Raw genomic sequence first — 21,914 nt, forward strand, 5'->3', positions numbered from 1 at the left:
CAAAAAAAAACTTTCTAAAATTCAAGTTTTCGGGCCAAAAAGAGAATAACCAGTAGGAAAAATGAATGAGACAAACATGTAAAAAAAAAAAAAAAAAGCATAATTTAATTGTAACGAATGATACACCAGTGAGGTCAAACTACAAATGAAGTGGTGAAAGCTATGGTATTTCATCAAATGTGAACCTGTCAGTAGATTTTGTCTGTCCGAGTGTATCCTGCATCATTGACTGCTCAATACAAACCTCTCACACTGTAATGAATGAGGACTCAATTCACTCTATTATCATGAAATAATCCATATTAATGAAGACAAAACTAACAGATATTTAGAGACAATTCCTTTTTTTTTTTTTAAAAAAAAAGTACAAAAAACCAAACCCAAATAATAATAATAATAAACAATAGCAGAAAAATCCTAACGTTTGGAACGCTTGTGACTTTCATATGCAAGGGTCAGCTGACCTGAATTTCTCCTGTATCTGCAGGGCAATGCAGGACAGCTTCCCTCCAGGACTGAATACTTCTGCATTGACTGACAGGCCGTATAAGTACACCTAAAATGGCAGTGTAAAACTGTTTTTCAAGTATATAGCATAAAAAAGGCAGCTTTAAAACAAAACTTGTGATATCAGATGTATGAATAGGAGCAAAGTTATTATTCAACAGTGGAGGGAATGAAAGAGCCTGCGGGTAACTGCAGAATCCACACATTTCCCTGTGAGGACCTGTGTTGGTGTTTCCTCCCTGAACGGAGAACGATTTTCTTTGTCCGCCATCAGACCGCCGTAACACTTCCTGCACACCGCCTGGTATTTGTCAGCTCCACCAATCACTTCCACCTGTAAACATACGGGAACATTTAAACATTTCAATCAGTTGCAACTAGGGTCACAACCATAGCACGTACAATCTGTCCTTATGGGTGACAACACAATAGATGATTTAAGGTTGGAATGAATAAAAACAGGTTTGTTAACAAGTGCACTGAAATCATAACTGAAAGTAAAAAATAAAAAAAACTCAACATGAACATTAATCTTTAATCAAAGTTACTTACCTATAACTATAATAAACACATCCACTCATTATCTGTCAGTACCAATGATGCTAAAACAATACTTTCACCTTTAAATTCAAATGTACGGTAAAATCAGTATTAAGCAGGATTTCCCTCCACACACAATTTAGACTTTTAAATGAGTAAATATGATGCTCCAGTGTTTTTCACTGAGCAGTGGTGCACTGGAACAGTGGTTCTCAAAATGATGGTCCATTGTTCTATGAATCTGTGATAACCACATTTATTTATTTTTCTGAATAATATCCAGTGTTATCCAGGAAGTTTACTATTATTTATAATAGTATATAGTCATTTCAAAGTTGTAAATCCTTGTTTTAATCAGAAATAAAATGGGTTCAAAGTGACCTAAAATGGTGGAAAAGGTGGTGAAATGGAGTTTTAAAAACCACAGAAATTTGTTAAAATTTGCAAATTAGAGTATCCCAAAATGCATAGAAAAAGTAAAAAGGGTTCAAACTGAAGTGTCAATACTGGAACAATTAGTTTAAACTGACAAATAAGGGGCATGACAAACCGTGAGTATGCTTAAAATGGCAAAAATAAGCATGAAATATGGCGAAAAGAGGTGAAAAGTGACAATAATAGATCAACATATGCGACATTAGGTGGGAAAAGTTTGGAAAGGGTTTATAAGTTCCAAAAATGTCTCAAAAGTGAAAATAAGTGCAGAGAAATCATTGAAATTTGGCAGAAATTGGAGAAATGTAGCAAAAACGCGTTAAAATAAGGAAAAAATGTGTCAGGAACATGTCATGAAAATAGGTTAAAATATGACGAGTTTGGTGTCGTTGCAGAAAAAGGGTAAAAATAAGCAAAAATTGGCTTAAATTGTTTAAAAAATAATCCTAGTTTTTTAACGTCTTGTAACCTCAAATGAGGTCCTGAACCTAAGGTTGAGAACCCATGCACTATAAAAATGTCAACTTTTTCTCAGGCGGTATTAAGACGTGCTATCACAACTGTTTTAGACACTTTTTGTTGAAGATAGCCTTCAGGGTTCATAGTGAGAGTCACGGAATTTAACTCCAGCACAGAAGCACACAATGTTAGACTGTGTTAATCTGTGTAAATGAGATCTGAGCAGTATTTCTAAATGATTTCATTTGGCTGGACTTCTCCTAGAGAATAGAACGTAAAATATCCTCGGCATCATTTGATCGATACTTTCACACGTCTCTGTGTCCTCACCTCTTTCTCACTACCGAGTCGCTTTGTGTAGGCAGCCTCTTTGTAGCACTGCATGCAGACAGCGTTCAGCTTCACCACGCTCTCAGCCATAGGGACGAGGCTCAGGATGTTTCCAAACGGCTGCAGGAATGCAGCGCACGATACATTCATCAGTTTGCATTGATAAGAACAGTGATGGCATTATTAGGAAAGAAGGGATGCATTGTAGATGGGAACACTGAGACATCTGTGCAAGGGCTGCGTGTGCACATTGTCCACAGATGGATTTTGTTGTTTTTTTCTGAGACATTTGGTCTGTCAGCATTAGGTGCAACACACACACACACACACTCACCTTTCTCTGAAAGGTGCCGTCCAAAGCTGCTACAATGATTATCTTTCCAAGGTTGGCCATTTCTTCACAGAACTCAACAGTGTCTGGGAACTAGACAAGAAATATACAATGTTGATCATAACCTTCAGAAATATGACTGAGGGTAGGGCTGGGCAGTATATCGAGATTCAAGATATGAGTTTTCCATTTTGGTGATATAGAAAATTACAACAATGCCTATACATATATACATGTATATATATATATATATATATTGTTTTACCACTTCACTACAGCATTAAAAGCACAGTTAAGATTGATTACTGATTGCATTCTAACCCAGACCTTCCCCTAAACAAGCCACACTACAGAACTCACTCACATATGCTGTCCTTTATAGGAGAAACAGCCAAAAGTGACACATTTTGTGCAACCATTTGTTAATAAATGTGTCTGTGTGACATTTTGTAATCAGCAAATTTAACCCAGATTTGTCTTTCTGGTAAGACTTGATTTGCATTAAAATTATCAAGATTTATATTGAATATTGCCAATTTGAGAAAAAATATTGAGATATGAGTTTTGGTCCATATGGCCCATCCCTAACTGAGGGTCACACAGAGGGCAGCATACGTGTGTGTGCACGGGCAACACACAGAATAACACACACTATTTGATGTATTGTATGACATTACACATTTAGTGTGCTAGGAATCATCATTTAGTATCAAATTACATTTTAAATCATTAAAATGAGGCTGATGTAACAGGTGGTCACATGATAGTGTTGATGGTTCATTGCCTCAGTCAGTCTAAAACAACCTTAGTTATTAGCAGTTAGGCTAAACAATGTTGAACAAAAGCAAACATGTCTGTAGTTATCAGTGAAAAACGTGGCGTAAGTCATTCTTGTTTCTATCTGTCATCTTAGCAATAAGTTAGAGGCCACAGCGTCACTGGTTCAGGGTCCAGTTACCCGTTTGCTAGAAGTAGTTTGAATGCCTATTGTCTTTTTTATTGTTGTTTAGAACAGTGTTTCTCAAATGGGGGTACATGATAGCACTACAGGGGGTACTTGAGTTTTAGTTAAAAATTATAATCATACTGAATATTACCAGCAACTTACAAAATGACAACAAAAACACAATAACAGAAAAATATTCTGAATAATAAAAAGAACAAACAACAAAATGACACCAAGAACACATGCACTAAGACAGAAAAAGACTTACTACTACCAGCAACACACAAAATGGTGACAAAGACACACACAATGAGAGAAAAAAAATACCCAAGATCACTACAAAATACACAAAAAATAACAGAATAATACAAAATGACCAAAAACACACAACGGACAGAGAATAATTTAAAAAATAACACAAAATAAAAAACAATATACTGAATAATAAAAAGAACAGACAAATGAACCACAAGGGTCAGTCTTGGTCCCACATCAGGCGGGAAATGACCGGAATTGATAAAAACCTTAAAAATAAATCTATTCAGGAGCCACTAAATACAGTTGCATTTCACTTATCTACAAAATGAAATTGTTTAAATGTGATTGAATTCATTCATTCCATCATTATGCTCTATAGTTGTTTTTTTCACAGAATTCTGAGTAAAATGTTGCAGTCGGACATAAGGGGGCAACTTGCATTTAAAAGTAAGAAAAAGGGGGTACGTGAGCCAAAAAAAAAGTTTGAAAACCACTGATTTAGAACAAAACTTCTGCAATATTTGTTTAAATTATGGACTTTTTGTGTTACTGTCCCAATGTGTACTAAGGTCTAAGTTAACGAACGCACTTACAAACTGTCCTTCGTCAATCCCAATGACGGACGCATCCAGTGCCAGACGACGCACTTCTCCTAAACAACTGGCTGGTATCGCTTCCATCGTGTTTCTAAAAAAAAAAAAAAAAAACCCACAAAAGCACAATAAAGGTGGATTGAAATTTGACTACAGAGTTTATTATGCAAAGATATGAATATGATTTAAAAATAGTCAAACACCTGCAAACTAACTGATATTTAAATAGATGTTTCCCTGCTCTCCCTTTGGGCTTATGTGCATTTTATTTTCCTATTAAGTATTTAGTTACAATTACCTTACCACAAAATCTGACAAAAAAAAGCACAATTGGATTAACATAACTTTGCAGCTCTATAGCATACATGTTTATTAGTGATTTATTAATATTTTATTTATTTTACCTAGTTTATTATGTTATTGTGTTTTTAATCACTCTATGAAGTGTTTCTGAGTGCTAAGAAAGGTGCTTCTGAATAAAAATAAATATATATTATCATTATTATTATTTGGTGCAGCTCAAATCTTACCTCAAACTAGGGGTGAGTATTGGCAAGGATGTTGCAATACGATATGTATGGCGATACGTGCGTCACAATACGATATTATCACGATATTCTACCCAGTTAATTAAATTTAAAACGTAGAGATGAAAAATCAAGTTGCTGTATACGTTCATCAGAAGATATTGATCATTCAGAGGACAAATTGCACAAAAATAAGAAAAAATAATTTCTACTATTGTATCAGTTTAAACACTGATCTGAACACATTGAAAGCATTGTAACCACCACTGAAATATTGCACAAATACACAAAAATATTGAATTACCCCCCCCCAGGTTTGTGACACTGCGTTAGAAATACATAGGACTAGTGCACACAGTGACCAGATGCACGCACCACCTTAGATATTATTATACTGGGTTTTACTTTAACTAGATTTTTATTTGAGAAAGTGAAAGTATAGAATACAGTTTTTTTTTTATATTGTATGTGATGTTTTTTTTTTTATATATATATATAGATTTAAAAATAAAAGAGGCAGCCACATTGTTAATTCCAGGTGACTGCACGGTTGAAAGACAATGTATTAAGTCAAGTGTGAAACTGAATTATCTTTTATTCAATGTGTGTAAAGCAGAACTCACCTGTCATGTGTGGCCATGCCTGTGCCGGAGTAACGTGTGTCTTTGGCGTATTTGATCACCAAGCATTTATATTGAGCTATCTGGAAACGGCGCACTCTTCTCATAAGTTCAGTACTGCAAAACCAACAAGACATTGTTCAGGTGCGGCTTCAAATATTCGTGTTTACCCGAGCAGATGTCATACATATGCACCCTAACGACTGATCATGAGCATGATGAGATTAAAAAAAAAAAAAGATTTATTTGTAATTGATTACATTAAGATGACAAGAATAAACTTAGGAACAATGATGGGCGTCAACAAATTCAGCAATGTAGCAGGAAAAAGCACCAAGATAAATATTGTAGATAAATGTCAAATTGGTAGGGAAAGTTTAATTTACAGGTAGGTACCATAGTTTATATCAGTGTTTCTCAAATGGGGGTATGTAAACCTGAGAGGAAACTTAACAGATGAAAGCATTAAAATATGGGGTTTTATGTTTATTTTTAGTTAAAAATGATAATCATACTAAATATTACCAGCAACTCACAAAACGACAACGAGAAAACACAAAATAAGAGAAAAATATACTGAATATTTAAAAAGTACAAACAGTAACAAAACACACAAATTAACAACAGAAATCACACACTACCAGAGAAAAATACTTAATATGACCAGCAACAAACAAAGACACACTAAATAAGAAAAAAACAAAAAAAAAAAAAAAACACAAGATCACAACAAATTACACAAAATAACAGAGAAACATAGAAAATGGCATAAAAAACAACCAAAAGACACCAACAACACACACACTAAGAGGATATAACTTAAATAATACAAACAGCACACAAGAACAACAACAAAAACACACAAAATAAGAGAAAAATATACTGAATAATATTTTTTTTTTTTAAAAATCACCCTAAAATATATTTTTTTCTCTGTATGTATTTTTAAAGGTGGAATTTGCTGTGATAAATATGTAAAAAATAAATAAATAAAAATAAAAAATAAAATGTCAGAAGCGGGATTCGAACCCACATCAGCGGAAGGAAACGTCTTTATGGCTACGAGCGCCTTTCGACCACTCGGCCATCCTCTGGAACTGCGCATGTGCACAGGAAGTGCCAGTGTAGAGTATAGAATAAAACTACTGTGAAAGTTTCCTACGGTAGACAGTGTTTGAAGGTTGATATGTTGCAAAATGTGAGAGCTTGTGTATAAAAAAAATCCATACACATGTGAAATAAATTTTATGTCAAATGATGAGAAAAAAATTAGAGAATGATATTTACATTTTCCCATAATTTGTGACAAATTTATTTTGCATGTGTGTGGATTTTTTATACACAAGCTCACATTTCGCAACATATCTACCTTCATAAACAGTGGGCATGCGCACCTGGCGAACTGCGCATGCACGTCCATCATTTAAAAAAAAAAAAAAAAATACATTTTTTTTTTTTTTTAAATGTAATTTTTTCTTTTAATTTTTAGGTAAAGGAATGTGTTTTCTCGATGTTTATTATAGTAAGAAAAACTAAGGTAGCAAAATATTGTATGTATTCATGTACATTTTTACTACGTTATTAGTGCGCATGCGCCTGTAGGATGCTTTCACGCGTAGGATTAGTTTTCACTACATCGGAACAATAGTCAGATTTGTCTGAGGCCCGGGACTATAGACACTTCGTATATTTTAACCACATGTTCCTAAAACCCTGAACTGAACAAAAAAACAGCATCAGATTAGAAATGGGAGTAAACAACGTCAAACTATAAATGTACGTTTTTATAACGACAATTCAATAAAGTGTATTTATTTCTGGGATTACTTTATTTGTCCTGCACGAAGTAGGTTTCGTATGACAGGTGAATAATGTAAAGACAATGAATAAACAAAGCAGGAATTGGCGGGAGGGTGACATTTTTGGCGGACACCGCAAACACATCTCATGTATCATATCTCAGATTCACACTACAATGTTTACGAATGGTACAGACTTCACACGCGTGTTTTAAATTAAGGAATAATTCACCTTTTTCCTGAAAACATCGGTCCAAAGATGACCTGCGCACAGACACACACACACACACACACACACACACACACACACACACACACACACACACACACACACACACACACACACACACACACACACAACAGTTAAACCCACGGTAGGAATGCAGTCAGCACCATGAAAACACCAACTAATATCTATAAAAGCATATCTGTTAACCATCTTTTACATTTTCTCCATTTAGATATTAAATCGTCCACGTACCTGTATCTGTCCGCGGGGTTTTCTCGGTGAATTTGGGTGAACCCTTGGAAAATCTACACACTCCATTATATACAAATACACAATATCTGAATAAATTAATTAGTTTATATTTTTAAAAAAAGTGCTGCTCGTTGATGCTTCTCAAAGTCGACTGAGTGATAACAGTTAAAATCAGCGCGCAGGCGGTAAAGACTGAGTTTACCATCGTTTCCACCAATCAGCGAATGAAACGTCATAAAACGGCGTCAGCGATTACCGTAAATCTTAAAGCTCGGCATCTGCATATTTCAGAAACCAACCTTTCTGGGTCAAAACATAACCTGCAGCTAAAATATAATACATTGTTTAAAAGCTTGAAAAACATCACAATACACCTTATATCTCATTGGCGGTCAGAGTGGATATTATGGTTGAAACCTAGTGCAGCTATTTGCAGTTTTACGGCAATTGTTTCCCTCGACAAATAGCGTCGTGACGTACCTCCTCTGAGCCAATCAAAATCTACGTTTACTGTGCGTCAGGATGACGTCTCGTTCATGAAAAAGATAAATATGCAAAGACAGTCCAAACATACAATTAAACAACGTGACAAATTGTTATTTTCTATATTTATATTGTAACATAAAAAGTATATTTTTCTATTCAACTCATCCTGCTTGTCCATCAAAATTAGGGGTTGTTGTTAGTATTTGTGAAATTAGCATACACTGTAAACAGTTATGCAACGAAGTTAAAAGCCTCAGGATGTAAAATTATATTTTATTCCGGTATTAAGAAGAAAAAGGGAGAGAAAAAGAAAGCACTTCAATAAAAAAAAGTCGAGATTTTACTTCACCAAAAAAAAACATAATAAATAAATACTGAAAAAGTAAATTTAGATATTTAAAATTAATAATTAATATACGTTATGTTCTGAGAAATCATAGGATTTAATTATTATATATAAATTGTGACTAATTACTATTAAAAAAAAAACAGTTTTACAGAATACACAATTAAAAGAAAATTTCCAGTGGTTCAAATTTGAATAAAAAGGCCATTGTGCTACGTTGGATGCAAAGATTTTCCTTTTCATGCCATTGTTCAATTATAACCATGTGCTCGGTGTAGTGTTTATGTCCTAGAGCTACCCGTAGTGGAATTGGCAAAGCCTTGGAAAACAAGCTGAGGAAGTGATCTGTCACAGCTACAGAAATAAACGTGTGTTGAGACCCTGAACTTTGTGGTTGTCCTGTCAAGTATTTATAACAAAAACACAACACTCTGTGTTTGTGGTAAATTTCGACTATCGGTTAATTGTTAACTGTCTGAAGTCTGAGGTCCAGTCTGCACCACGTGATCAGCGCACGCGTATCCCACAAGGTCGTGGAGCTGGCTTGGAAACACAATGAAGGACTGGACAAAGATAAACAAAGTAAGAGATTCACTTCTAGAATGGATTATTTTCCTCTAAACCAGGGGTCTGCAACCTGCAGCTCTGGAGCCTCATGTGGCTCTTTGACTCTTTTGCAATGGCTCCCTATAGCTTTAAAAGAATAAAAAATAATTAATTGTTATTTTTCTTACAGAGGGTATAGATGATTGATGACATTAACTTCAAATACAATTATGATAAAACAATTTGTTTAGCTAAAAAATAAATCACATTGTGCAATAACTCTGCCACCTTCCTACTTCATCAACCAACAACTTTCCTGCACCTGTGGCTAACCATAAATTTTAAGATAACTAAACTAACAAAAACACTATTCTGGAAGAAAATAGAGATTTTATTTGTTTGGGGAAAGATTTATTTAATTGCCAACATGTCGGCTTAATATGCATGCTTGATATGTTGCAAGAAATGAGCAATTAGCATGTGACATCACATGATCATGTGTAATCAAATTCAAGTTATTTTTTGTAACCCTTTCAAGCCATTAACTCACAACATTATTCTATACTATTTTAAGTGTTTAGAATTTTAAACAATATATTTTCTGCATTGAGAAGGTATTTTTTCGGCTCCAGAAGGATTTTAATCCAGGTGAGATTACACAAAATGGCTCCTTTCAGAGTAAAGGTTGCAGACCCCTGCTCTAAACTAAAGTTTTGTTCAGGATCTGAAAGATACCATATTATGAAGAGCAATTGCAGAGTTATTGCACAACTGCAGACTGACTACCCAGTCTATTCTAACCACTTTTTACATGTTATTCTATCAGATCTAACCGCAAGCCAACCCTGCACCTTTTTATAAATTGCAACTTAGTTTCGAGTTGAGCCTTCCTTTTTTCCATATGGCCTGTAGTGTTTTTTACTCTTTACTGCAAACAAAAAATACAAACCAGTCAGGCAAATATTACATCTTGCGATGTTTTGCATGAACAGACTCCTTCAATAATACAAACTTGTTGTACAACATAAATGGCATGGAAATGAAAATGAAACACATTTAAACAAAACTAAGAAAAATACACAAAAAAACAACTACTATTGTGGCATATGGACTTGTCGCGGCAAATTTGCGGTTGACCTCATTTGGAGACATGATTTATTGCTCTGGTTGAATGATGGAGTCCAGGCGAGGCATTGATGATTTTATACAAAAAGGTTTATTATAAAACTAAATAAAAAGGAGTACAAAGATGGACAAAATTAGTGACCGCCCCGGGCGGACGTCCGATGACCGAGTGGCAAGTTTTTTTTTACGCCACGGTAGGCTAAGCAAGGAGGAATATAACCAGTGACGTGCCGTGACCACCAGGGTTGGGTAGGCACGTCGCAAATCGAGACCACCAATGACAATTTCATATGTTTCTGCTGGCAAGTGTTAATTCAGTTCAAATCAACTTTATTTGTATAAAGCAATTTACAACAAAGTCATCTCAATGCACTTATCAAAATATAAAATTCATAATTAGAAAGAAAAAACCCAACAAGATCCACATGAACAAGCATTTAGTCATCTCACAAACTCAACATCTTAAACACCATTAAAGAAACATAAATAATTATTATTATTATAATATAGCCTCCATACTCTCCCAACAAGATATATCCCATGACACAGCAGCGCATCCGTTGTTTGTGTTAGAAACACAGAAACACGGAGAAAATGACAACAACAACAACTCGGAACAGCCTCAGTGAGGCACATCCACAAAGTCAATCCTTACTTTTGTACCATTCACTGTGAAAAGTGTGAAACATTTTCTGATCTTACCTTTGCACTCAGGTGTTGGTCTCCATCTTTCAAAAACTGTCGTTTTTTCCTCAAAAAAAAGTCTCTTTATCGTCTCTGGCGCTGTCATCCTGCCTGTAGTGTTATCCCGCCCACTAGCTAGAGAACGTAGCAGCCGTGTGCTTTTGGGAGGGGGCGTGGCCTCCTCCTGCCTTACAGCAGCATGAGATTGCAGCCGTTCCAGGAAATAGCGCTGTTTAGTATTTTGGGGTATGAAATGCACAAAATGCAGACACTTTCAAACTTATAGGAACTGTAGGCTATTGGAAATTGAAAAATAAATAATTTATAATTATATTATAATTAAAACAAATAATCAAAATATCAATTCACCCTTGGGTAGGCACTGCTTACCTTGCCTACCCTGACTGCACGTCACTGGATATAACACTGATGGTGCGCACGCCAAACAATTGCAGAGTTGGAAGGTTTATTGTTCCAGATCGCGTTGGAGACATAGGCACTTACTTTAGTATCATGCATTGGTTGCCTTACAGATACCTCATGACAGTGCAGATTGTGGATGGATCACAGGATGATGTGGTCAACAACAGAAAGTTGCTCTCCCAAGGTCAACCCACCAGCACGATGCTAGCCACACATAACAATGGATCATATACATTTGTTAGAACATTTTTTTTAATCAGAGAAATTAACACCATTCATGTCATTTATCAGTTTATTGTTTTGCTATTATATTTTTTGTGTGTGTGTATCTAAGTGTTTATATACAGTATATGCATACAGTTTAATTTTAATATTATTACTTTGTTTATTTTTATTTGTGTGTATATATATTGTTAGATAGTGTGTGATGTTTTTATGTTTGAAAAACAACAGTAATTTTTAATGTGAAACTGTTGGAAAAACCTAAAAATTCTTACAAAATACTTCAATATTCCTCAAATGATTAGATAGTATTTCCCTTAATTAGATTAAAAAAAAAAAAAATGGTCACAAAATATAGGAAATGTAAAGTAAAGACCTTATTGGGACTGATATCTGTCACTTATTGCTTGGATTTGGTCGGTTTATTACATATTTTGTATTTTCATAGGTAGAAGTGAAAACTGTGGCACAATAAAGTTAAAATTACTCGTTTTCCGGCATAAAATCTGTGGCCCTCTGGAGATCAAACAGCTCCGTATTTGGCCCCTGAACTAGAATGAGTTTGACACCCCTGATTTACAGGGTTAAACAGTTTAAAAATCAATCAAAAACATTAAACAGGGTTTAAACACAAGAATAAAAACATGAAATCCATAACACAATTAAAAACCAGATAAATAAATAAAATAAAAAACAAACAAGGAAAGGAAAAAAAGACAAGAAAATATTCACGATTCATTGATGAATGTATGTAGTTGTTATTGCCGCCGGGGGGCGCTGTTTCACCGCCTCCACAGGCTAGCATGGCCGCCCTGCTGACGGAAGTGTGTTGTGTTGAAGGAGCTGGAGAGGCAGTACTCGCCCAGCAGGTGGTCCCACAGGATGTCCGCGGACGCCGTGATCAAAGCCCACGTAAAGGCCTTAAAAGAAGGTGGGTCCGATTTTATTTATTTCACACCCAGAAGCGGGCGTGTCAAAAAGGTGAGAGAGCGGTGCAGCACGAGCTGGACGTTCATGCTGCGCGTGCCTTTTAAGGGAAAGAGGTGAAACTGCGGCTCTGGTTCACACTGTGACACTGATCATATAAATAATCCATATAATAATAATAATACACGCTTTACATATAGATGTGAGATACAATTCACACATTAGGAGTAAATCGGACTATTTATTTTTTATATTGTGGTTATTGCTGCAGCCGCCATAAAAATAGACATTTTCAGGACGAATGATTAGATTTATGGGGATTCTATTAGTAAAGGTTAAGATGACTGTATGGAAAGTTTGCGTCACACGTGTGAAATTGGCAAATCGCGCAAAAAACATTTTTCAAAACTAACAATCTTAACGTTTAACAACACAGGACACAATTTTATTATAAAAATGTGTTATAAATTTATATTTTATTATTAATAATAATAATAATAATAATAATAATAATAATAATAATAATAATAATAATAATAAATGAATACTCCGCGACCCTGAAATAGGACAAACCAGGTCTGAAAATGGATGGATGTATAATAATAATAATAGTTATATATATTATATCAATATAATCTAAAATTATATAATGTAAAAAAAAAATACATTATATCAAACAAAACAATATCTAACAAAATAAAGTTAAACTGCTGTTGTCGTATCATATTTGTATTCAAGACAATGACTACATATTGTTAATTACACTTTCATTGAAAAAATAAATATAAATATATCACAGTGGATTTTTGCTGTTGTTCAACTGAGTCGTATTAAAAACACATGCAGATTGTTAATTGCACTTTTAATTCAAATAAATATGAAAGATCATAAAAACGTTTTTCTTTGTGTTTATTTGATTCCTATTCAAGACACTTGGATAAGAATGACTGTATATTGTTAATAAAGGCTACAACGTTTAATTATTTTTTCTTTACATTTTCCGTTGGTGGTGTGCCTTGGGATTTATTTTTTTTTCAATAAAAAGATCCGACTTGGCTCAAAAAAGGTTGAAAAACATTAAAGTTCTATTATATCTACTGTCTGTTTTTTCTGTATGTTCAAGGGCTACAGATGGAAACTAGATTCCTGTCAAATCTGGTGCATCAACTTTGCACTTTAAAACCAAATGTCTTGAAAAATGAAATGCATGGTGACGTGTGCCTGTTTCTCATCTTGATGTTCCTGTTTTTTCCATGTTGTTCAGGTACAGAACGAGCTCGTAGTTTGGCTCAAACTTTGCTCAATGTTCCGTACGGAGAAGGAGACGGAGAGAAACTGGATGTCTACATACCAAACACCAACTCTTTGGGTACGAGCTCGGGTTGTTTTACGTCGTCTCGGTGTTGTCGTCCAACAGCGTCACATTCACACAAGTTATCATCTGTTGTTTTATGATGGCCTGATTATTTTTTTGTTCATTTCACCCATAAATTGCTCTCTTCTACACGTGCCAAGGCACTCAGTAACTGTATTTTATGATTTATAATTTTATTTTATTTTCAAATACACACCATGCAAACACTTAAACTTAACATGAAGGCAAGTGTCATTATGAGGGTATCAATACATTCTATTAGCACAGACAAAGACAGAATATAGGGTGAAAAAATACATATACATATTAAATTAAATTAAATTAAATTAAATTAAATTAAAATTTGTACAGCATAAAGCCAACAAAACTTAATTCATTGTAATCCTTGATTCTTTTCAGCAACCTGTAGGATAGTCTTTCTAATTGTTTTTTGTTCTAAATGCAGTTTATTATTATTATTATTATTATTATTATTAGTAGTAGTAGTAGTAGTAGTAGTAGTAGTAGTAGTAGTTTTAATCCTCACGATCATTTGACTTTGGCATCTCTTTGACCGTTTGAATATAAAGTTAGCCATCTAATAATGAGGTTTTAACTAAAGTTGAGCTATGTATATATTTTCTTTGTAAATAATAATGTCTCTTGCAATATAGTTTTTGTGATTTATGTTACTTCTATGCACTTGAAAATGATTGTTCTAGGGAGATACAATAGAATATATCTCTATAATAGTAATGGGAATTAAATTACATCAAACTAGTCGTCTCTCTTTCAGACGTCCATCTGGTTATTTACCTCCATGGAGGCTACTGGCAGTTTCTCAGGTACGTTATGAGGACTTACGGTAACTACAATCACTTTCCTCACTTAGTTTTATGGTTCAGGGTTTTTATTTCTGTGTCTCGTGCTCTTACAGCAAAGAAGAGTCGGGATTCATGGCGGTTCCCCTGATTGAGAAAGGAGTTGTGGTGGTTGCTGTTGGTTATGATGTCGCCCCCAAAGGTAGAGCCACGCTATCCACGATGTGCCGTTGGTGATCGATTAATAAAAGGAGATTCAGGTGGGAGAAAATAGAATGTTTACCGTCTTCTGCTAAATTTCTTCTTTAGGAAACATGGATTTGATGGTGTCACAAGTTCGCCGCAGTGTTGTGTCTGTAGTTCAGCAGTACTCTCATATCAGGTGATGCTTCAAGTTTCATTCTTATCTTAAGCCACAAGTTTCAAACTCAAGGCCCGGGGGCCAAATCCCGCCCTTTAAAGCCTAGGTTCCCAATGTGGAGTACGGGTACCCCAGGGGTTCGCAAATTATCACAGGGGATAATTTAAAAACAATGACAACATTGGAAACTAGAAAACAAATAGCACAGTTAATGTTAATGCTAGGTTAACGCTAAGCTAATGCTAGTGTTAGGAAAAAGCTAATGCTAGGTCATTGTTATTCCTAGGCTAATTCTATTGCTATGTTAATGCTAAGTTAATGCTATTGCTAGGTTATTGCTATTGCTAGGTTAATGCCAATGCTAGGGTAATGCTATTTCTAGGTTATTGCTATTGCTAGGCTAATGATAATGCTATGTTGAAGCTAATGCTAGGTTAATGCTATTGTTAAGAAAATGATAATGCTAGGTTATTGTTATTGGTAGGCTAATGTTAGGTTCATTCTATTGTTAGGCTAATGTTAGGTTAATTCTATTGCTATGTTAATGTTAATGCTAGGTTAATGCTATTGCTAGGTTAATGCTAGGTCAATGTTAATGCAAGGCTAATTCTATTGCTATGTTAATGCTATTGCTAGGTTATTATTAATGCTAATGCTAGGCTAATACTATTTCTATGTTAATGCTTTTGCTAGGCTAATGATAATGCTATGTTAAAGCTAATACTAGGTCAGTATTAATGCTAGCCTAATGTTAATGCCAGGCTAATGCTATTGCTATGCTAATATTAATGCCAGGCTAATGCTATTGCTATGCTAATGTTAATGTTGATGCTAGGTTAATGCTATTGCTAGGTCATTGTTATTGCAAGGCTAATGCTTATGCTAGACAATGCTAATGCCAATGATAAGCTAATGTAGTGTGACACAGGCCTGCACCTGCATCCACATTTGGATTTTTTCAGGAAAAGCAAATAATCTAGTTATTATTATTATTATTATTATAGGATAGGTAAAATTCACTTATTATTACAGGATAGGTAAAATTCACTGTAGGGTTACATTGTATATCACATTACATTATTATGTTTTTTTAAGTGTGCAGGAGTAGGGGGTACATGGCTTCAGGTTATATGTCTGAAGAGGTACGGGACTGTGGAAAGTTTGGGAACCACTGCCACTTTAGAGCCTCAAATAATGCCCGCTCGAGAAAGTTAAAACGATAGAAATGACACAAAACTTTTTGGAAATGATCAATTAATTATATTTCAGTCCCTCCAAATACAAAAATTCAACTAAAATCCACAATATTTGCAGTCATTTTTAATCTCCAATTGTTGAAATAACTCTAATTTTTCCCAAAATCTTTCGAATTTTGCTCAAATTATTCCACAAAATTTCCCCAAATCAGGGAAATTGAAGTGAATATCCCACAGGGACTGATATTCTTTATCATTTGCAAGTGCAAACCAGGGCACATTAATGTTGCATTTGGTTGATCTCTGGTCTGTTTTTGGCCCCTGAACTAAAATGAGTTTAACACCTCTGTATACGGCTTTAAAGGAGGAGAAGAGAAATGTCAGTTTCAGCTTTGCTTGTGTTTCTCCTATGCAGTGGTTTATACCTGTGTGGTCATTCTGCTGGGGCTCACCTGGCTGCAATGGTGCTTTCTACAGACTGGTCCCAGTACAGTGTCACTCCTCAGATTAAAGGTAGGGAGCATAAACACAATGGATAGCATATCTGTTATGCTGATTCACTTTGGCTTTATTTAGTCAAACTCTAATAATAATAATAATAATAATACATTTTATTCATAAGCCCTTTTCTAAAACTCAAAGACACTTTACAGTTAAAACAATTACACACGTCAAAAAATAAACTAACAACAACAAAGGTAAATAGAGAAAGTGCATAACAATCAGAAACAAATTATAATAGAAATGTCTTCTATTTAGATGAAATGTTTAAATTCCTTAATATGTGTTTATTGTTATAAATGGTGTTTTATGAATATAATGACAAGATCGTTTGCGGTTGTTGTATATCAGAATTAGAACCATCTTTAATTAACACTGCCACACACCATTCTTGGTTACTGCATACATTTTTTTTTTGTACATACAAGGTAAACACAACATGATTAAAAGCTCCAGTGTTGAATGGTTTTCATGTAGTAGTGATGACACTGGTCTGGAATCCATCCTAATCTCCTTGTGTTATTCAATGTTTAATACAGGCGATTACAAAAAGAAAGGAAGTGGGTGTGGCTTATCGCCAGGCTATGTTGACACAGCCTATTTGTCGAATAATTGTTATGATCCATCTCTGCTCATGTGGAGACGATGCTCCTGAAATCTTTCTATTTTTTTTTTTAGTATTCCAGTAAATTTAAGTCCTACTTTGGTAGATCCCTCTAACGTTGGTCTTGAAAATTCTTCCTGTGTGTAATCCTGAGGTATTTTCAGAGGGAGGCATGCATTTGCCTGTGAAAAATAACAGGCTTTTATTTTGAAAGGTGTGTATTTCCTGCATAGCTTTAATGTGTCCACACTACAGCTTTGGTAACATTTAAAAAAAATATATATATAATATAATATCAGTATTTACCATTTGAGAATGTAATCTGAAGGAAAGTAAAGTATTATTTGATATAATCTTTAACTTTTAAGCTGTACTTTTGTAGCTATAACGTTGTTGATTCATATATAAAAATGCCTGTCGAGGTTTTTCCTGTCACTTAATGTTGTCATAAATATGTTTTCACACTTAATTACAAATTGTGATCGAATAACTCAACGTTCTAATTTATGTAACCAAATGTTTTACTGTGTGTCGTTTTTTTCAGGTGCTTTTCTTGTCAGTGGAATCTATGACATCCAGCCTATTCTGTCCACCTACGTCAACGAGCCTTTAAAGATGACAGAGTGAGTACAATAAGGTTTGATTATAAAAACACACACGTCTGTTTTCTCCTCTTCCATCTAATTTCATAATTACTGTATATATCCTTCATCATTTCCTTCAGATTAATTAATCTTCTAATTTCCTCAGTCAGGACCTTAATAAACAAAATATGAACATTCTAAAATGTGAAAAGAATACATGTTTTACACTTCATAACCTAAACTCAATTACATATATAGAATAGAATAGAATAGAATAACATTTCAAACAAAAACAAAACAGTGTGCAAATGACAAATGGAGTAATATCAGAGTTGTTACAGTTATTGTTAAAATTATTCAAAATACGTGTTTAGATATTGATTTATTGGTGATCAATTCAGCTTTAATTGTTGTAGTGCAGTGTAGTGCCCTGTTTTGAGTTGTAAAATATATAGATTTATACACAAAATGTAGCTTCTAAGATTTGGCTAATGAATAAAAAGCGATATAAATTTAGGCTAAAGTAAAAAAATAAATAAATAAACAACTGTCTGGTTGTATTAAAATCAATGCTAAAATTTGAGAGGAGAACTTCACAATCGTCATTATTCTGCAGTGGGAAGAGTGTGTGTCCGTGGGTTGTTGTGAACATAGGATAAAAGATGAATTGCCACGAAGCAGCTAAGAATCAATTTAAAACAGATGCATGAAATATTTTATTAATTTACAACACAATAAATAAATAAAAAATAAATAAATGGTTGGAACAATGAGAATGCAATGTGTTAAGATGTGTGTGTGTGTGTGTGTGTGTCGTGCCTGTCAGGGCCTCACTCCTCTGTCTCCTCTGCTGTTGTGCAGGGAGGTGGCGATGAGGAACAGCCCCAGCAGACTCATCCCTCAGCTCAAACTCTCCTCCTCCTCGTGTCACATCGTGGTGGCCGTCGCCCAGAACGACTCGACCGAGTTTCGCAGGCAGTCGGAGGATTATTTTAAAGTACGCGCTCACGATGAGTCATGACTGACAACAAAATGATGTTCTGATAGACGTCATAGTGCATAGTAAAAAACTGGGGTTGGAATCCCGCTGTGTCCAAGTCATTGTTGTTGTGTCCATGGGCAAGGCATTTTAGATTCAGATTCAGACAATTCAGATTTTATCCACATTGCGTCATATGAAATGAATGTTGGTGGTGGTCCATATTTTTTAACTCAATGTCTTACCAGAAAGACAATATGCCACACAAACACATTTATTAACAAACAGCTGCACAATATGTGCACTTTTGGCTTTTTTTCCTCTAAGGGACAGCACGTGTGAGTGAGTTATGTAGTGTGGCTTGTTTAGGGGAAGATCTGGGTTAGGACGCACTCAGCAATCCATCTAATTGTGCTTTTCATGCTGTTCTGAGCATGAATAAGCTATAAAATAAAAGTACACCAATAGAGGCAATATTTGAATATTCAATATTGTTAAAATAGAAAACTCGGTATATTGCCCAGGCTTACCGTAGGCGTGAACTGGCAGCCACGTTTCTGTCAGTATGCCCCAGGGCAGCTGTGGCTACGCTGTAGCTAACCACCACCTGTATGACTGATGTTAGTGACTGATTTAATGAATAAATAATGTAGTATTTTTCAACTTTGGGGTTGGGACCCCATGTGGGGTCACCTGGAGTTACAATGGGGTTCCCTGAAATGTCTGTTGTTGGTAAAAAAAAATAAATAAAAGAAAAGACTTTTTTTGAATTATTTTTTGAATACACACAATAAATATCAATTGACTGTATCCTATACTCAAACTTTCAGAGATATAAATCTAGTTAAAATAAAATGCAGTTTAAAAATATCGGAGATGGCGCACTTGTCACATTGTTCACTAATCCTTGCTACTCTGTATTTGTTACACACTTTTTAAAAACATGATCAAAAACTAATTATAGAAAAAAAAAATGTCTCTGGGGTCACTAAAAATTTTATATCAAAATAGAGTCACGACCCAAAAAAGGATGGGAACCTCTGGAATAATGGTTACTGTAATGCGCTTTGAGTCTCGAAAAAAGCTAAATAATCCAAGCCATTATTATTATTATTATTACGGTATTATTATTATTAATAATAATAATAATCCAGCTTTAGATGAATTGTATTAAAATGGAAAATGAAGTGAGATAAAATCCAGTAGATCATAAAGAGAAGCTTCCATAAAGACTGCATTTCCTTGTGATGATTGAAGCTCTTTCTCATTCGTTTGTGTCTTTAGACGTTGGAGGCATCAGGACTAAATGTGACGATGGAGGACGTGGAAAATACCGACCACTTCAGTGTCATTGAGCTGCTGGTGGATGGAGAATATCACCTCACAAAGGTAGGAAAAAAAACAGCTGACATCATGTTTCATGGTTGCACTAATTTGTTCACCATTCTCATGTTTGTGTGTAGGGATGGGCAATATTATTAGCTAGGTAGGCTAAACCTGGTATTTCCATGGAGATCTATATACTATGTGACCTAAAATTAGGTCGGGGGGAGCGTGTCTATGTGGGTATCGGTTTTGGTCAATATTGGAAATCAGAAATTTAGTGTTTGACAATATTTGCATATCGAATAATGACAAAAAAAGCTAACATCAAACAATGTCCTGATGCTTCAATTTGCCTAGGGAGCTGAAAGACGTGTCAACTTGCTTTAAAATCATATTTTTAACAATCTTCATGTATATATCATGTATTTTTTTTAATTATTTGTTGGTGTAACGAAAATGTGTCTTGATGCCTTTTTTTAATGTAATATTTTTTGTATATTTTTAATTATTTTTACTGTCTTTAATGTTTTTCTGTACTTACGTGGACTAGAATCCAGAATTATTTTTTTTAATGGACCCCAGGAAGATTAGCAACCACCACGGTGGATGCTATTGGGGATCCAATGAACAAATAAACAGAAGTGTGAGTCAAGTGTTTCAATGTGCTGCTTTTTCTTTTTTAGCTTCTGCTGAAGATGATGGGAAAAAGCTGAAGAGTTTCATCCCACGTCTATAATCATCACACCCAGAGCAATGGAGAAAAGACAGATAATGGATTTATCTCCATTCAGTATTAATATTACATTTTTGTTCATTTGAATATAGACGGTACAGTTCTGTGAGCTGTTTAAACTCTTTTTTGCCCCGACGAGTAAATGGAAAAAGACTGCAGAGTTTTTTTTTTCTGTTTCCACTGTACGAAGAGACTAACAACAAGTCACCTGAACGACTGTAATGTAGCAGATTACAGTGCACTTATTCAGCTGTGTATAAACTAAGCATTGTGGTAAATGGTGTCACCTTCACTTGTTCAGTTTATTTTTCTAAGATTATCTTTAATACAGTTTTAGGAGTGTGTTTTTAAATGTCATTAGGAATTAATAACAGAGTCGGTACAGGCTAGTGCTTGTGGTAGCTTTCATTATGCTGGTATCTCACCCAGAAAACTTGAATGTGTCGCTGATAAATGCTGAGGAGTTGAATATGTAAAGGGCCTTTATATTTTAAAGGTTAAACTCATAATTGCAATAGATGCACATTTCTGTTGTAAGAATAGTTTTACCGCAATGCCCTCTCAGATTTAATGGTAAATGAAAATATCAATAAATATTTATATTTGGGAATTACTGTATTCACTGTAGCCGGAGATTGGCACCAACAGACCCCCGCGACCCTGTAAAACAGGAGCAAGTGGGTTTGAGGATGGATGGATGGATGTATTCACTGTTTTTTTTTTTCTTCTTTTCTTCCCATGAGTCAATTATAACAGCAGCAACACTGTGATAATTTCATCTGAGCGCTTGGATTTATTTATTCACTTTTTTCTGCCACAAAGGGTGTTTTTATTCTAATAAAAAGTGACGAGTATAAAGCGAGCTGTTCC

General features: G+C 34.8%; 2 protein-coding genes across 2 annotated transcripts; one reads left to right on the forward strand and one right to left on the reverse strand.

Moving 5' to 3' along the window:
* Positions 1-385: 385 nt before the first annotated feature.
* Positions 386-7,983, reverse strand: tk1 (thymidine kinase 1, soluble). The gene is made up of 7 exons (XM_028453444.1): positions 7,827-7,983; positions 7,578-7,609; positions 5,550-5,663; positions 4,400-4,493; positions 2,606-2,695; positions 2,272-2,391; positions 386-841 (listed from the first exon to the last, which is right to left on the reverse strand). The coding sequence occupies exons 1-7, from the start codon at positions 7,890-7,892 to the stop codon at positions 662-664; spliced, it is 696 nt and encodes a 231-aa protein (XP_028309245.1). The 5' UTR covers positions 7,893-7,983; the 3' UTR covers positions 386-661.
* Positions 7,984-9,027: 1,044 nt separating this feature from the next.
* On the forward strand, positions 9,028-21,654 carry afmid (arylformamidase). Its single transcript, XM_028452951.1, has 11 exons — positions 9,028-9,240; positions 12,499-12,589; positions 13,850-13,954; positions 14,736-14,784; positions 14,877-14,962; positions 15,070-15,142; positions 16,733-16,830; positions 17,967-18,045; positions 18,868-19,003; positions 20,270-20,374; positions 20,995-21,654. The coding sequence occupies exons 1-11, from the start codon at positions 9,214-9,216 to the stop codon at positions 21,022-21,024; spliced, it is 879 nt and encodes a 292-aa protein (XP_028308752.1). The 5' UTR covers positions 9,028-9,213; the 3' UTR covers positions 21,025-21,654.
* The last annotated feature ends 260 nt before the right edge of the window (positions 21,655-21,914 follow it).

Source organism: Gouania willdenowi, chromosome 1 (assembly GCF_900634775.1).
Source record: "Gouania willdenowi chromosome 1, fGouWil2.1, whole genome shotgun sequence".
In the NCBI taxonomy this organism is placed as follows: domain Eukaryota; kingdom Metazoa; phylum Chordata; class Actinopteri; order Blenniiformes; family Gobiesocidae; genus Gouania; species Gouania willdenowi.

Excerpts from the sequence above, each read along its gene's own strand:
- afmid (XM_028452951.1), top strand. The coding sequence starts at position 9,214 with ATGAAGGACTGGACAAAGATAAACAAA. Across the intron at positions 14,963-15,069 it reads TTATGATGTCGCCCCCAAAG|GAAACATGGATTTGATGGTG; the intron begins GTAGAGCCACGC and ends TTTCTTCTTTAG. Across the intron at positions 20,375-20,994 it reads GAGAATATCACCTCACAAAG|CTTCTGCTGAAGATGATGGG; the intron begins GTAGGAAAAAAA and ends TTTCTTTTTTAG.
- tk1 (XM_028453444.1), bottom strand. The coding sequence starts at position 7,892 with ATGGAGTGTGTAGATTTTCCAAGGGTTCACCCAAATTCACCGAGAAAA. Across the intron at positions 4,494-5,549 it reads GGCATGGCCACACATGACAG|AAACACGATGGAAGCGATAC; the intron begins GTGAGTTCTGCT and ends TTTTTTTTTTAG. Across the intron at positions 2,392-2,605 it reads ACGGCACCTTTCAGAGAAAG|CCGTTTGGAAACATCCTGAG; the intron begins GTGAGTGTGTGT and ends GCATTCCTGCAG.